At 39.5% G+C, this 18,196-nt stretch overlaps 1 protein-coding gene across 1 annotated transcript in view; it reads left to right on the top strand.

The window, feature by feature from the left end:
• def6a (DEF6 guanine nucleotide exchange factor a) overlaps positions 1 to 15,941 on the top strand; it is a 152,003-nt gene extending 136,062 nt beyond the window's left edge. The window contains exons 11-12 of the mRNA XM_043716901.2: positions 7,386 to 7,476; positions 13,589 to 15,941. Of these exons, the coding sequence (XP_043572836.1) occupies positions 7,386 to 7,476; positions 13,589 to 13,893 (396 nt within the window). The 3' untranslated portion in view covers positions 13,894 to 15,941. The remainder of the gene's footprint in view (positions 1 to 7,385; positions 7,477 to 13,588) is intronic.
• The last annotated feature ends 2,255 nt before the right edge of the window (positions 15,942 to 18,196 follow it).

Below are 18,196 nucleotides of genomic sequence, written 5' to 3'. Positions count from 1 at the left end.
AAAACAATACTTACTGAACATTAGATGATGTGAGTTTGTTGCTCACATAAATATTGAGGTTAGAAATTAATTTAGGCAATGTTTATCACAGCACTGTTCACTAAAATGTTCAGCCCAAGTTCTTATTTCTGCAATCTTAATGGATGGATCAACCTATTTATTTCAAATCGCGTTACAATTTAATATAATATTGATGCTTTTAACTCTCAGAAGGCCAATTGTGAGCCATAAGTAATGTGCAGCCTGCATTGTGTTAGTTACCAAATTCATGAAAAAGACAAAGTCCAGTAGAAAGGTTATATAATCCTTTTGGTTTGGTTATATCTGGAAATATCAAAAAAAGTGCCATTAGAATCCAGATTATAAAATCAAAATCCATGCCCAATGACTGTACTGCCTTTGTTCAAAAATAATTAGGCTCTGGGACTTATTATTAAGGTATAATATTGTGAGATTACTCACCAGTTAAGAAGTAATAGTTATAGTTGGTATATGTATGAAAACTGAGACTGTTGGAAAATATTCAACAGGTCAAGCAGTATCTGTGAAGGGAGGAACAGAATTAATATTTTAAATTGGTGATCCTTCATCAGTTCTGATGATAAGACATTGACCTGAGATATCAATCTCCATTAATCAAAACATTAGGATGAGTGACAGATGGTTGGAAATGACATTCACATTGTGTCACCCCAACCCATTCGACATTCATCTACTATGTTTTTATGGTGGTGGGTTTAGTGATGTCTAAGTATTCCACTGTGAAAAGGTATTTGCTTCATCTACATATTTCAGTTTGGTGCCTGATTTAAAATTAACTTTTATGCATGTGGTTCTCAGAAGCTGGGAAACTTGACAGCGAAAAGGAAGTGGATGTATCCCCCGTAAGTCATTGGGTCATGCAGCACAGAAACTGAACCTTCGGTCCAACTCATCCATGCTGACCAGGTTCCCCAAACTAGTCCCATTTCCTGCATTTGGTCCATATCCCTCTAAGCCTTTGCTATTCATGAACCAGCCCAAATGTCTTTTAAATGGTCTAACTATATCTATCTATCAACTTCTCTGGCAGTTCATTCCATAATTGCACCACCCTCTGTGTGAAAATGTTACCCCTCTGGTCCCTTTTAAATCATCATAAAGAATGCCTGCTAGTTTTGATTTACGCACCCTAGAGAAAAGACCTTTGCTTTCACCTTATCTATGCCCCTCATGATTTTATAAATCTCCTGTAAGGTCATCTCCCAACCTCCTCCACTCCAGGAAAAACGTCTTTTATAACCCACCTTGTGGTCCATAACCCACCAGTCGAGAAAACTTGGGCACTTCCCACTGTACCACCTATCTCTCCCTTCTCCAAGTGCCCATCATTGATAACATGTCCACACCCACCATTCCAAAAGAGCCAATGCAATAACCACTGGACTCTCCAATGTGCAATTATGACCAATGTTTCCCCAGTTAACCAACCAAGCTCTGAAAGCTGATTTCAATCCCCCCCCCCCCCCCCCCACCTCCAAACTCAGCCTGATGCCTAAGAACCTGTGCCAAGCATCTCTGGCTAATGCCAGAGTCACAAGACCCAAAATATTAACTGTTTTCTCTCACTGATGCCACTAAACCTGCTGAGTTTCTCTGGCATTCCTGTGTTTTCTCCAACTCCTTTTGGCAATTTCCCACCTACTCACCACAGCCCACTCCCCCATTCCCTCTGCCATTCTGCTTACAAGTATTAGCAAGCTTAACTGTTTCTCTCTTCACAGATGCTGCCTGACCTGCAAAAGTTCTCCCAGTTTTCGCTGTTTCTAAATAAATAATTTGCATTAATTTCAATAGGTATTTAATGATCAGTCAGATCATGAAGCAGGGACACTTAAGGGAAGAAATTTGAGTAACCACGTGGGCAAGAAACCCTCAATCATAATATTTCTGGTTCTTTCTGAAATGTGAAAGAAAGTTTTTGTTGCTCAGAGACAATTGAGCCAAAATTGTGAGCTGATCAATTTATTGTACAGAATGTACAGGAATGGGAAATTCCAAGGGAGTAAATTTCTTTTTTTTTTGCAAAAAAAACTACCATAAAATGGCATGATTCATGAACAAAAAAGATTTGTCAGCTAATGCTGGCAATATTGTGATATGGTAGAATTACTTCAGCATATTTTAGATTATACTCAAGCATTCTTAGAACAAGGCTTAAGATTCCGTTTATTCGCAGTACACGGAATAGTACTTGATACGTATTTATTTCATGTAAATGAAGGGTGATCTGATACTAAATATCCCTTTCCCATGTCGCTATCATGGCTACTTGGCATTTATACAAATTGCCATGTTATAAAGCTCCTATCTAGAACGAGCAATGAATGCCATTCTTTTGATGTGGAGTCGCATTGCTTCAGCCTTGACCTCTTTGTATCGAAGGTGGTTTCTGAGCATTATTTCAGCTAAGATTGCTGTCTGCCCTTCCTCTCTGCCCTTCCTCACTGCCTTGTAGAAATTTCAGAGAGAAGTCATGTTTTATTGACTCTCATTATGCTTTCTGTGCTGATGGACCAGAACACAGAATATCAAGAAAGTTGACAAACTGCCTTTTGTTTCAGAAAGAAGAACACTCTTTTTCTCCACAATATTATAAAATAGAGAATAGCAAATTGGCTGTTTTTGTAAAATCAGTGTTGCTGTTAACAGGAGACTAAAGCTTCTCATGAATTTTGAAGATGTCATCACCACATGGGGTTGTCTTATTTGTGACTTTACTAAGGGAGAAGAATGGGAGAAACAGAAAATAATTTGAACATGTTGATGTGACTTTTAGTATATGGTATCTGTACGGCAGCTAATGTGCCTAGTTTAAGGTGTGTGGAGTGATGAACAGAATTAATATTTCAAGTTGATGATCCTTCAACAGTTCTGATGATAAGACATTGATCCGAAATATCAATCTCTATTAACCCACACCTCAAGATGATTGTCAGAGGGTTGGGAATGGCTATCACATTATTATGTCACTGTCAATCCATCCCATATGTTTTTAAGCTCAAGGTAATATCACACTAGTTAAAGGTGATACCTTCATTAAGGATTTATTGGGACTTTATAACGATCGTTTGGAAACTCATTGAAATGTTACAGTTGACAGCATCTGCTTCCTGTGGGCTGCTGCTTTCAAATAACTGAGTCAAAGCATTCAACATCCACAGTGCAAGCATATTTATCAAAGTTCGAAAGCCTTAGAAATAATAATAAGCAACACAAAGAAGGTAAATTGTTCAACCATAAGTTGGGAACAATACTGCTGAGAAAGTAATGTCTTAGAAAAAACACAGAAAATCTCAAAAGGTTGTGGGAACATCTGTGGAAAGGAGCCAAGTTAATGTTTCAGATCGGTGACCTTTCATCAGAAAGAGCCAAATGGATACAGGTATTAGTTTTGAGCAAGGGGTTTGGTGGAATCAAAACAGAAAAATGAAAACTGTTTGACAGCTTCTGTGGAGAAAGAAAGAGTTAAAATTTTAAGTGTTACACAAAACAACTTCAGAACTGGGTACAACATTAACTTTGTTTCCCTCTCCACAGACGCAGCCGGACTGGCTGAGTTTCTCTGGCATTTTCACTTCTTATTTCGGATTTCCAGCAACTGCAGTATTCTGTTTTTATTAAAGGGTTGCATGGACAAGCACAGAAGGAAGGTGAAGGGTGACGGACAGGAAAGATTGAACAATGAAAGGATTAGTCTCCCAGAACTAAAATAAATGGTGATGGGACAAGAATAGAAACCAAGAAATGAAAGATGTATCTAGAGCAGGTGTGCTTCTGAGAGCAAGCAACAAGTTAAGAAAAAGCTGAAACCTGCAAAGAAAAGGAAATAAAATAGGTGCTGAGATTATGGTCTGAACTCTATGTAAAACTCCTGAGAGCTGTAAACATTCTAATCAAAAGAGGGGCATTGTTTTTCGAGCTTATTTGAGAGTCACTGAAATTGTGGAGCTGACCAAGGATAGGGATGTCAGCGAGAGCAAGGTGAAGAATTAAAATGCCATGTTGCAGAAGTTTGGGACATGCCTGTGAACAGAACAGAGCTATTCTGCATGTAGGGAAACTACACTATGGGCAGTCAATGCAATAGACTAGGTTAAAAGAAAATTTGTGTAAATCACTACTTCAGGAATGTTTGGAACTTTGAGGATATACAAGCTACATCTCGTCAACTGGCATAGAAAGGTGAGAAAGGACGAGGTGTTAGTGATAAAGCAGTGGATCAAGGTATCATGGAGGGAACAGTTTTTTTTGGAATGCTAAAATGGGAGGTGGTGGCAACAGGTTGGAGGTGACAGGAATGGTGGAAAATAATCCATTGAGCACAGCAGCTTGTGAACTGACAAAGTAAGGACTAAGGAACCCTAACATGGTCCTATTTGCGAGGGGAAGGGGTGAGAGCACAAGGAATTCTGGTCAACAGTGCTGCGAAGAGCAATTAAGGGTATACTCCTTAGTTGATTTTTAAAAAAAGAACACCTCTATGATACACTGATGTGGAAGGGTGCAACATTAGAACAGTTGTGATAGAGATGGAGAATGGAATCCTTATAAGTTGCATGGTGGTATAATGGAGGTCACTGTGCAAGATGGTGGCTTTATAATGAATATAATAAAATACAGGAGGGTGGTAGGTTGCAGGAAAATGCTGCCATGGGAGATAATAGAAACGGATATGACAACCATGTTTAAGAAGCATTCAGACAGACACATGAACAGGCAGAGAATTGAGTGAATGATAAAATTATAGAATGGTTTACAGCACTGGAGGAAGCAATTTGGCCCATTGTCCTTGTGCTGGCTTCCAGCATAAGTAAATCAGCTTGTTCTCCTTCCCTGTCTTTTCCCTATGAACCTGCAACTTTTATTCTCTTCAGGTGTGTATATAATTCTCTTTTGAAGAAGTGATGAAAGATTATTGACTGGAAGCACTAAATGTTTCTGCTTGTCTACAGATGCTGCAAAACTTGCTCAATGTTCTCAACATTCTCTGTATTTGTTTCAAATTTCCAGCACCCATAGGTTTTTGCTTTTGTATAGATCTTGTCTTAAGCTTATCATGGGTTGACAAAGTGAGCACATTACAGTACAGCAACAGGCCCACCATGTCTATAACAATCATGATGACTTTCTAAACTAATCTCATCTCCCCACACATAGTACATATCACTCAATTCTCTGCCTGTTCATTTGTCTGTCTGAATGCTTCTTAAACATGGTTGTCATATCTGTTTCTATTATCTCCCATGATAGCATTTTCCTGCAACCTACCACCCTCCTGTATTTTAAACAAAAAAAAACTTGCCTCATACATCTCCTTTAAACTTGCCCCCTAGTATTTCCACCCTGGGAAACAGACTCCAATTATCCACCATATCCATGCCTCTCATAATTTTATATATTTCTATTCATTTGCCCCTCAGTCTCTGACGTTCTAGTGAAAGAAGTCCAAGTTTGTCCAACCCCTCCTTATAGCTAATACTGTCTGATTCAGATAACAACCTGGTAAAACTTCTTTTGCACTCTCCATATCCATTCTATAGAGTGGGGACCAGAACTGCACACACTACTCCAAACCTGGCCTCACTGATGTCTTATACAGCTGCAACATGACTTGCCAACTTTTATACTCAGTGCCCCAACAAGTCGTATGCCTTCTTTACCACCTTATCCACTTGTGTTGCCATTTTCAGGTGCTAGGACTTGCATCGCAAGATCCTCTGTATATCAATGCTCCTAAGGGTCCAGCCATTTACTGTATACCTTTCTCTTACAGTAAGTCTCCAAACGTGCATCACTTCACACTTGCCTGGATTAAACGCCATCTACTGTTTCTCTGCCCAACTTTCCAACTGATCTATATGCTGTTGTTTCCTTTTACAAAACAAGAGAATACACAATACAGAGAGGATAGAGGTGGAGGAAGTGAGAAACTTTCATGTGCATGTCTACAGGTCATTGAAGGAGGCAGGAGAAGGTGCATTAGATAGTATGGAAAGCATATGGGATGCTTTCCTTTATTGGATCAGGTATTGGACATAAAAGGAAGGATTTATTGCTACACCTGTGTAAAATGCTGGTTAGGCCACAGCTGTAATTTTGTGTCCAGTTCTGCTCACTGCATTAAAGGAAGGACATCATTGCTCTGGTAAAAGTACAATAATGTTGACAGGACTTGAAAATAGGTAATAATGAAAGGTCGGATGAGCTATGATTGTTTTCCTTAGAACAGAGGAAGCTGTGGATGACTGAATTGAGGAGGGCAAAATAATGAGGGCCTGGATAATCTAGACAGGAAAGACCTGTTTCCCCTCAGAGCACGTGGGATCACAGATTTAAGATGATTAGGGGAAGGATTAGAGAGAACATGGAGAAAAACTTACAACCAGAGAGGAAGGGTCTAGAATTTGCTGCCACCTTTGGTAATAGAGGTCAAAATCCTCAACTCATTTTAGAGGTACCTGGAGGGACACCTCAATGCTGTAACTTGCAAAACCACATACAGGATGAAATAACTCCACAGAGACAGATATCCTGTCATCAAGTCACCCTTTATATACCCATGGAGAGTTCTTGACATTGATCCAACTCCATCAGAGCCACTTCTCAGAGAGAACAAGATGGTTGACACGCCTGTTCTTGTCTATCAGCCAGGGCTCCCTGATTGGACCAGGTTAACAGCCCCAGTCAGGGAACTCGTATTGTATAAGGTTCACCTGGCTGACCTTGTTACAATCACTACACAGGCCAGGTGCTGGAAAGTGGGATAGGAATGGGCGGATACTTTTCTTTGATAGTGCAGATGTGATGGTGCTAAGTCCTCAGTTTTCACTGCTTTCGTAAGTAACTTTTTATTTCATTATTTTGTAAATTAGGATTCATGTTAAGACTGAATGGACACACTCTCTCCTTAAATTAAGAATTTTAAAATGTCTTTACATTGTTATCACATTTAATGCCATTACAACTGGCCTCATTGTTTAACTTAATGAATTTACTGCAGCAAAATCCCCTTGTAGATGTTAGGCTATCAGCCTATTCGGAGAGATACTATTACACATCACTGGAACAGGTGAGACTTGATCCTGGGCCTTCTGGCTTAGAGGTAGGGTCACTACATTTGTGCTATAAGAATCCACAGAATCAACTGGAATGCTTGCACCTTTAATGGAATACTGATTACTTTCTTCTGTTCACAGGTATAGAATGACAAATGTATCTCACAAAGAAAAATTACATTTTGCTGAGATCCTGTGCAGGAACTAACACACGACAGGTTCCCTTTGTTCATTAATGGAGACCATGCAGCATTCATTTGGTGACAATTTTCTCCCTTTGTTTTACAGGCTGCACAAAAGAAATTGCGACAAGCAAGTTCGCATGTTAAGCACTGGAATGTCCAGATGAACAGGCTAATGCGTCCAATTGGACCAGGAGGTAACTAGCAACATTGGCGTTAATTATGTTCTTGAGATGAAATTTCACTTTTTTTTTCAAGTTGCAATATTTATTGACAATTTACTTAATACAGACCAAGAAATGTTATATTGCTTTTTTATATTTAAACAAAAAGCTGTGTCAAAAATTTATAATTGGATTAGAAATCTAAGAATGAAGTCCTGTCCAAAAACATAATCAAGGTGGAGTGGAAATTTGGTGAGGGGTCTCCCTGTGGGCTTTAGTCATTTGTGTGGAGTTTCTGTCAATCATCTATGGACGATCCAGTGCAAGATTTCAGAAATTCTAGGCTGTTATCATTTACTGTGGACACATACATCCCAAAGTGTCTATATCGCTATAGCAACAATCAACTGCAGGATGGATGTTGCACTGCTCTCTCACTTGGCAGTTTTTCATTTATTCCCTTTGCATTCCTGATCGTTTTTGTTTTGCACTGACACTTCTCTTTCCACTCCAGCCTTAGAAAAAGTTAATCAATATTTCGCATCCATTTTAAATCTTTATAAAAATAAAAGAAATAGTTCTCCGAACATGAAACATTTCCTATTGAGTGGAAAGGAATCCTTTAAATGTGAGAGTATTTATTGTCCTGCTATACCTGTTTTATTTATCACCTGACTTTTTTTTGAAGAAAAGATAATTGTTGATCTTGTTTCTATTTTCTTGCATAGAAAACCACCCTTATTGCCTCTTTACGTGCAATCCAAATATAGTTAATCTGTTCCTTACCCCTGCTACATGTGCAATGTTTGACCAAACCTTATTTTTACTCCTACCAATTATTTTGTGCTAAGTCACCTTCAGTCAATGATCTTGAAATATGTTGTTGCTGCAGCTGTTGCTTACACCTACACCTGCCAGGAGATCTGCTCCATTTGTATGGCCAACCACTTTATGACCACTTCCATCCAACTACATTTCGACGGCTTCTCTTTCAGCTCCCTGACACTTTGTGCTCAAGAAGAGATGACTCTCGCTTTTAAACTAATGCTGTTGAAAACAAAGGTGCATATGGGTGCTACAATATAAATATGGGCTGCTCAGAGATATATATGTGAAATAAGAACCAACAGGACAGGCCCTTCGGCCCATCAAGACTCTGTTGACTCATGATGCCTTTCTCAACTAATAGCCTTTTGCCTCTATGCTGTCTGTATCTCTCTACCTCCTGGTCATTCATGTATTTGTCACGATGCCTCTTAAAGGCTGCTATTGTATCCACCATCACCTCTGGCAGTGTATTCCAAGCACTAACCACCCTCTGTGTAAAAACAAAATTGCCTTTCACATCTCCTTTAATCTTTCCCCCTTCTACCTTAAACCTATGTCTCCCTAGTGATTGACATTTCTACCCTGGGAAAAAGAGTCTGACTATCCATCCTATCCATACCTCTCATAATTTTGTAAACTTTAGATCCCCTCTCCCCCTCCTAAACTCCACAGTGTATAAACCCAGAGTCCTCAAACATTCCTCATATGTTAAGCTTTTCATTCCTGGGTGAGCTGAAAATGTGTTGCTGGAAAAGCGCAGCAGGTCAGGCAGCATCCAAGGAACAGGAGAATCGACGTATCGGGCATAAGCCCTTCTTCAGGAAGGGCTTTTCATTCCTGGGACCATTCTTGTGAACCTCCTCTGAACATGCTCCAGAGCCAGTCCCTGAGATGTGAGGCCCAAAGTTCTACACAATCCTCTAAATGTGATCTGGCCAGAGTCTTATAGAGCCTTAGAAATATATCCCTGCTTTTATAATCACATGTAATGTTTGCAGATTAACCTTTCTTAAGACAGCTAATTACAGGTTGCCAGAGGTATAATGATAAATAAAATGGTGAGGAAATTGTTGGCTGTGAAGACAGTTGGATCACAAACAATATTTTGTTGCATTCCTTTAAAGCGTCAGTTATTTAGTTTGTGGTTGAGCTCAGTTAGTCATTTCCCACGAGTATTTAATCGTTATCTATCAGCACTGGCTTATTGTGCCTTCAGATATACGTAAGACAAACAACTCCATACATTGTGGTTAACAGTTTGAGTCATTCAGCAATAAATAAAGGATTATTTTCTATTCTGTTGTAAAACATGGGCATTACTGGTTGGCCAGCATTCATTGCCTGTCCACAGTTGCACTTAGGAAGGTGATGGTGAGCTGCTTTCTTGAACTGCTACAGTACATGTACTGTAGAGGCACCCACAACTCTGTTAGGGAGGGAGTTCCACAATTTTGCCTCAGCGACTCTGAAGAAGCGGCAATAAATTTCCAAGTCAGGCTGGTGAGTCAACTAAAATCTGCATGAATGAAAACCTACTTTGTGCTGCTTTAACAGCTGCTGCATTGTGAACGGAACTGAAACACCTATCACAAATAATGGAACATTAGTCAGCACATTGCATTGCAAGTGCAAAGCAACAAAGCTAGCCTTCAATAATTATAAAACCCATTCCCATTAATCATGAGTCTTCTTTGAAAAAACATTAATCTGTAAACATTATGTATGGTTAATTTTCTACGCCATATTCCCCAGCTCTTATCAAAGGAGATATCTTGCCGAAGGAGATATCAGATATGTCAATCTAATTAGGAAAACAAGTATAAAGCAAGCCTATGTATCATTGGTAATCTTATTGACTAGCGTTTCACATGTGCATGTTTGAGAAAAAGTGCATTAAAAATGTATTGCCAACAAAGCCAAGATATAAATAGAAATATAGAACTTAAGAGCAGAGTAGGCCCTTCGATCATCCAACTCTTGACTCTGTTCCCGCTTTCTCCTCAAATCCTTTGATCCCTTCAGCCCTAAGAACTGTATCTAATTCCCTTTTTTTTCCTTCTTAAAACCATTCAATGTTTTGGCCTCAACCACACTCTGTAGCAGAGAATTCGACAGGCTTACCACTCTCTGCGTGAAGACATTTCTCCTCTCAGTCCTAAATAGATTACTCCATATCCTAAGATTGTAACCTATTGTTCTGGACTCCCCAGTCATTGAGAACATCCTTTCTGTATTTGCCCTGTCTAGTCCTATTAGCATTTAGTAAATTTCTATGATATCACCTCTTATTCTTATAAACTCCACTGAATATTATTCTTACTAATCCAGTCTCTCTTCGTATGTTAATCCTGTCATCCCAGGAGTCACTCTAGTAAACCTTTGTTGCACTCCCCCATAGCCAGAATATCCTCCTGCAGAGAAGCAGACCAAACAATGCTTCAGGTGTGGTCATAGCAAGACACTCCTGCTCTTGTGCTTGATTCCTCTTGCTATGAATGTTCAAACACCACTTGCTTCCTTCACTGCCTGCTGCACTTAAACGTTATTACTTTCAGTGACTGCTGTACAAACACACCCAGATCTTGTTGCACCTCCCCCTTTCCCAATCTTTTGCCATTCAGATGATCTGCTATCCTGTTTTGCTACCTCACATTTTACTTCCATTTACCTATTTGCCCACTCACTCAATTTCTCCAAATCATACTGAAGCATTTCTGCATCCTCCTCACAGTTCACCCTCCCACCCAGTTTTGCATCATTTCCAAACTTTGACATGTTACATTTAGTTCCCACACCTGAATCATTAATATATATCATGATTTGCTACTTTAAACCAAAGACAGTCACACACTCTAGCCTACTGGGATTTGGGAAATGTGAGAATGTGTGGATAAGTTTGAAATGATTGTTCATCCATCCAGTTGTCAGCAACTGTTTTGAATTATGCCAGAAGAGTTGATTGTTTAAATCACTCTCCAGCAACTTCTCCCCCACCCGTCGGTACCCCATACAGCCCCATCTGACAGCTCAAACACACCTCTTTCATTCATCCCTGTGTCATCTGTCAGCTTTGAGATCTCCTCCCCCAACCATCCCACCAACTGTCAGCCTCCCCCACCCTGTGGGAACAGTCAGCTTTGTTGAAACCTCATGATTACCATCTGTAATCTTCACCCACTCAGGGATGCTCCAAATCCAACTGCACCGTCCCCTGATTTATCTCTTCTGTCAGAGGCTGGTCATCAGGTAGGAAACATGGAACCAAATAATGCAAACAGGTCTGATAGTTCAAACTGCAGGTGGTCAGGGAAATCCAGACCTCTGGGCTTCTCATCCATAACTCCTTACCACTTCCCCATTCCAAGATTTTGCCAAACATGTTGGAGCCATGCATTGTTCACTTAATGACCATGAAATCATCGAAAATGAGAAACTAGATCATAACATGTTTGTACTTTTGCTTATTTACATCTTAAAATCTCCTCACATCTTTACCACAACCTACTTTAAAGCAGCTGCCAATGTTATTAACTGAATAGTTTACATGTGTCTTAGCTGCTTTCTTTTTCTCTGTAAGGCACCTTGAGTCTTAGTGCTCTCTTGCCACACTTCTAATTTACTCACCTACTGCTAATGTTATCTGTAATTTTTATTTTCCCTGCATGGACATCTGAGTTTTGTGTGTGCTATGTTAAAACAAAGGATGTCCTGCAGTGGAGGTGTGTGCATGTGGGGTTTCCTAGCAGCTGCATTGCTCACGGGGAGCATTGCCCAGACAGATAGAGAAACTAAAGGTCCAAGTAATGCGCTGATAACAAATCTGAACCTGTTCCTGGATCACAATGAGAAATTCTTGCACGTTCTGCAGTGTTTTAGAGTAGCAGGTAAACTGACACCTTTATAATTGAAAACTGGACACAGAATTAAAAAGGAAGAGAAATACGACACATGTATCAGATTTCTTAATTTCATGCTGTGATCTGCTATCCCATAATAGTTAGGGCAATAAATATGTATCAGGCTCCTTGATTTGTGCCCCTGAGCTGTTTGTAAAATGTTATTACAAAATTCAGGACTAAATAGGTGGTGTTTGTATTGTGCACGCCCTACCTATTTGCACTGAGCTTTTCACTAAAGGAGCCAGTGAAGGCTACAGAGAGAAAAAGGCCCATGAAATTTTCAATTGTCTTTCTCCAGCTTCTGATCTCTCTGACTCTTCCAAATCTGACAAGGGTTTCTCTGCACGAGAGCCAACTGAACAACTGCTCTTCTCAGTTCATAAGCAGCTGTGGTGCCCATCTTGTGGCTGCAGCTCACCAGCATTTAGATAAAGGCTCTCGCCTTTGAATTCCGTGATCCTTCACGTGAAGCAATCACTTGTTTTGGGCAGAAGTTGAAGTTCCCCAGTGTTGAACAATGTACAGTATAACAAATCGGTGCAATGATTTCCTGAGCTCCAGAAATCCCAGCCCATTTCAACTTTGTTACTTCTGTTGATGACAATATTAAGCAGTTTTTGTTCCAAGATTGCTAAGTACTTTCTAATTAAACTATACTCTTTTGAAATGATGTTTTACACATCAGAAGGCGATGTACTACTTCTCCGACAGGTTGAAAGCAAATTAAAGGCAGCCAAGGTAAAGTGACTGGCCATGTCTCAGAAATGGATATAAAAATCGATAGCTTTCCTTTTAATTTCAGTTGTGATTGAATGCCTGCTCGTCACAATCTATTAATGGGCCTCTGAATATTTCAATGTGCTTTAAAGTGAAGGATGAGTTCAGGTGTGTAATTGCCAAAATAACAGAAATCCTGATTAAGCATTGAGAATACAGGACTGAAAAAAAACATTAAAATCGCATAAAACTGAGCAGCCATCTGTTTGTGTAGGAGTAGCAGGAAATTCCCTTTTGGTCCTGCTTTTGATGAAACCCATGTACAGTGGTTCAGGGGTTAGTGTCAGTACATGCAGATGTACATTATATGCATACATACCTACCCCATCCCCACTGGAACACCAGCAATTAGCAGAAACTGCTGCCACTTGCACATACTCAATACTGTGGGCTGCTGGGTCTTTTCCTGAGACACTGAGTGGGCCAAGTTCTCATTTTGCTCCTACTGGGCAGCAATTCAATTTCTGGTCAGTATGTTCTTTTCTCCATATATCTGCTTAAAAGACAAACAGAACAATAAAGAGTCCATGTTATTGCAATCAGTAAATAAGCTGGTGGCGTAAAAAAACAGTCTACTTAGTTAAGAGATTTTGTATCATTACACGTGATTGTTCTCAAAATGTTTGCTCATGTTGTTACAGATAAGCGGCCTACGCCTCCTATACTGCCTATCTATCGAGGATCAACAGGGGGACAGCATGAGGTACGAGTAAAGTTATCAGGAAAGACTGAGGAGAAAGGTAACACAACTGCTGATGAGTGTAGGAAAGAGAACCTCCATCGATCACTGTCGAACTGTCCTTCCATCGCAAACTCAGTTGAGGAAATGGAGACCTCAGCTTTAAATGGACAGGTGAAAAGGAATTCGGTGGAAATTAGAAAACCAATGCAAAGGTCGTCCTCGGAAGAACCGGAACGTGCTCCAACAGAGGAACTCATTAGGTAGTTTGGATGTCAACAGAGGTGATTCAAAACAGTTGACATTCCTTTGCTTCATATTGGACAATAACATCAGGTCACAAAGAGTGGTCCAATAAAGTCCAGACTCATCAGCGCAAAGAGTAGAAGTTAGATGTCAACAATGAAGTCAGCCATTTTATTGAGCCTTTTCCACAAGGATGACTGAAGTTACTAAAGACAAAGCAATCTGAAATTGCCTGAAGCCATCAGCTATTGTTTGCATACAGTAGAGAGCAATACTTAATGCATCTTTAGATCAATAATGGTGAAGGAGAACTTTAAAATTGGAGTTTTATCTCATATTTTACATTCTTTCACTGTAATACAATTTGTGGACATTGAATTTGTAAAGACTTATTAATTGGCAAACAACTCTATTTAAAAAAAAAAGTTGCAAACTATTCACTTTGAGTGCTGTCAGCCTCCTCACCATCAACTGAACAAGTCACACAATCAGCTTTACTTGTAGACATTAGAATTGAAAAGTTGGGAAATTATGTTAAACCAGTGTCCAACTTTGGTTACGCCACACGTAGAATACTGTGCATAGTTCTGGTCACCATATTATAAAAAAGGCACTAGCAGCATTGAATGGCTATGTAGATCCAGAAGATATGAGCAGGGAGGGCATTTTTCCTCCAGTAAACAGAAGGCTAAGGGGAGACTGGTCTTTTAAATTATGAAAGGTTTGATTGAGTGGATATGGAAGGATTGTTTGTACTTGTGGGAATGAGCATAATCAGAGGCCATCAATATTAGTGAGTCACCAAGAATTCCACTAGGAAATTCCGAGAAATACCTTTACATAGTGTTGTCAATGTGAAACTTGTTACCACATGGGAGGAAATAATATAGATGCATTTAAGGTGACATTAAACAAACATAGGAGGAAACAGAGGGCTGTGATGATGACTATTTCAATTAAAAAAAGATGGGGATGAGAGGGGAAGGCCTGACTGGCACATGAACACCACATGGACTGGTTGGATTAAATTGGATAGCCTACGTAGTGGGCTGTCTGGAAATTTCTGAAATTCATCCTGAAAGGTCAAAGTCTGCTTTTAAGATAGATGTCAATGTTTTTCAATTTGTTCTATAATATTGAGGTACCTATTAATGCTATTAATTGTTTTGATTCATTTTCATTAGCACCAAAGCAGTGTTTAGAACTTGAACTCTTCTACACTGCTACAAGATTTTTGCTTTGAGGAGTCTCAAGCTGCACTTATCCAAACTTGCCAGTGTGTGTCAGCCAAAGCCAGGAAAGTTCTTAAACAGTTCAGATCCATGGTAAACTAGTTTGGAGTTCTATGTTCACTGACTGGTGTCTCTGTTAAATGTGAATGTGAGGAATATATGTATCAAATACTTCTTCCAGAACAGCGTGCAACTTTGGTGTGACTCAAATTTTGTACAGGGCATTCAAGTGTAAGGTGTAGGATTTAAAGTGCTTCTGTGATTCATAAATAAAGACAAGCTTCATTTTTGCTTATATGCTTTCAAATGAGCATGTCCTTTATTTTGGGCTACAGTCAGAAGTATTTCAAATCATCTCAACTTGCTTTCATTTTTATGCTTGAAAATTTGTAAAATATATGTGCGCAATTTTTAATAAATATTTAGATAAAACGTTGAAGTTTTTTAATAAGTCAATGGCTGATATTAGCTAACTCCAGAAGTATCTATTTTTAAAAATTATTTGATACAACTGAGACTTGTTAGCACAATAAATGTCTATTTGTATAGTCTGTTTATTGACAATTGCATTTTGCCATACAAAATATGTATAACCAATTTGATTGTTATTAAATATTGTCTTATTCCACAGTTATACTTCATTTTGATATACCTGCAATCTCCATACATCGAATTCTAATTAAGCAATTGATTGATATCAAAATAATGTCATAGTTACAACTGTAGGCAAGGTAAATTATGGATGTTCATTTTCAAACTTCTGAATGATACAGTAATTCAGATAACACCTGTACAGTATTATTGCAATTCTGCTGTAATAAAGTAGTTTTCTTAAGATGTCTGACTCACTTTACCTTTTTACACACAGTCACAGAACAGTGGGAACAGCTAATTACTGCCTTGTCACTTTGTTAATGGCTCTTCTAAAATTCCAAAAACATTTTTGTATTCACTTTGATGTAAGTCATCTCCCCCCCCCACCCCCCCCCCCCCCTCACCAAGGGACCTGGGGGTGCCTATGCACCAATGTTTGAAGGTGTACAGACTTATTGAGAGGTTGGTTAGCAATTCTTGTATCTAGGACTTCATAAATAGTGATAATGAGTACAAAAGCAGAAATGTTATGTGGAACCTTTATTTAAAGCTCTGTTTAGACCTCAGCTGCAGCAATTCTGGTCACCATACTTGAGAATGATATGAGATCTGTAAGACAGAAATCAGGATGGTCCCAGGGGAGTTATACTTGAAAAGGTGGGAGGAGTTTTTCTTTAGAGGAAAGGATAGTTATAAAAGTGAAAAAGATTACAAGTGTGAATAAGATACACAAGGAAAAACTGTTTCAGATGGCTGAGTGCAAGGACTAAGGGACAGAATTAAGCTTTGATGGCAGGAATTATGGGGGCGGTGGGGTGAGTATGAGGAAGATTTTTATGCAGCGAATGGTAATGACTTGGAACATGCCCATGAAGGTGGTGGAAAAAAAAACATTTTCAAAAGTTAATTGGATGGGCACTTAAAGGAAATAAGCCTGCAATCTACAAGCGTGCAGCATAGGAGAGAGACTGGGTTGCTATGCAGAGAACTGGATAGACTCAAAGGGCTGATCGGCCTCCTGAGGTGGAATGTTATCTCTCCACAGATGCTGTCAGCCTTACTGAGGTTCTCCAGCAATTGCTGTTTTTGTCTCTGACGTGAATGGTTGGGGGCAAGTTCACCTGAAGTCTGTCTCTGTAGCCAGTTAAGTGATCTAATTCAGACTTGCAAGCAGGTATGCTTTATTGGGAAAAGGAGTGAAACTTGATAATGTTGACATTTAGAGATGTCAGTGCACTTGCAACGTGCAGTACAATGTTAGCATGTAGGTACAGTCAGCACTTAGGAAGTGAACTATTCTGTTAGATTTATTACAATGTGATTGAGTACAAGAGTAACAAAATATAGGCACAATTATACTGTGCTTTGGGTGGACCACACTTGGAGTACTATGTACAGTATTGGTTACTATCTTTAAGGAAGGATTTACATTGGAGGCTGTGTAATGACTATTTTCTACATTGGTTCTCTGAATAAGAGAGCTATCTTATGATCCTATTCTGAATGCATTTGGCCTTTACTCTCAAGTTCAGCAGAATGAGAGGCGATCTCATTGATCTGGCATCGGTTAGACAGGGTAGATACGAGAACTTGTTTCCCCAGCTGGCTGGGGCACTCCGAACATTACGGCACCATCACGGGATCAAGCTGATCAGGGAGGATTGAGAGAAATTTCATCACTCCAAATTAATTATCCCATAAAGGTTGTAACTGCTCAAAAGTTCAATGTATTTAAGTTTGGGATAGACAGATTTTTACTCTGAGAATCTAGAGTGATGGAGGATGCAGGCAGGTGACACAAAAATCAGCTGCAGTCATATTAAATGTAGATACAGCTTGAGAGACTGTATAATCCACTCCTACTTCTGATGTTCTCATGGAACTGTGTCCATTGATCACCACATTACCTGTGCTGTTAAATTAATTTATTTTAATTAATTAAAAAACAGTGCCCGGGTGACAGTCGGGGACAAGTGGATGGTGGTTGGCATTGAGGCTTGGAGAATAGGAGTTGGAATATTATGTTGAGGTTGACCACATGCACAAACAGGTTCAAGATCAGCTTCCTCCCTACTGTTATCAGACTGTTGAATGGACCTCTCTAATTCTAAATCACGTTGATCCTACTTTGCAACCGTAACCTTATATGCCTCGCTCTAAGCGCCCAATGATCAGTTATGTCCTTGTTAGCTATGATCTGCCTGTACTGCTCGCAAAACAATAGTTTTCACTGTACTGAGGTACATGTGACAACAATAAATCAAATGAAGGTTGCACAGGACATTGGTGAGGCCTGTTCTGGAGTACTGTATGTCGTTCTGGTTGCCCTGTTATGGGTAGGATATTATTAAGCTGGACAAGGTTCAGAAGAGATTTGCCAGAAATGAGAGTTTGAGTTATAAGGAGAGGATGGATAGAGTCATAGGGATATACAGCATGGAAACAGGTCCTTCAGTACAACTTGTCTATGCCAACCAGATATCCTAATCTAGTCCCAT

This window comes from Chiloscyllium plagiosum, unplaced genomic scaffold, assembly GCF_037043375.1.
Source record: "Chiloscyllium plagiosum isolate Xiang-an unplaced genomic scaffold, Cpla_swu_hap1 HiC_scaffold_26, whole genome shotgun sequence".
In the NCBI taxonomy this organism is placed as follows: Eukaryota; Metazoa; Chordata; class Chondrichthyes; order Orectolobiformes; family Hemiscylliidae; genus Chiloscyllium; species Chiloscyllium plagiosum.
The sequence above is the reverse complement of the archived record's forward strand: the minus strand, read 5'-3'. Positions and strand labels throughout refer to the sequence as shown.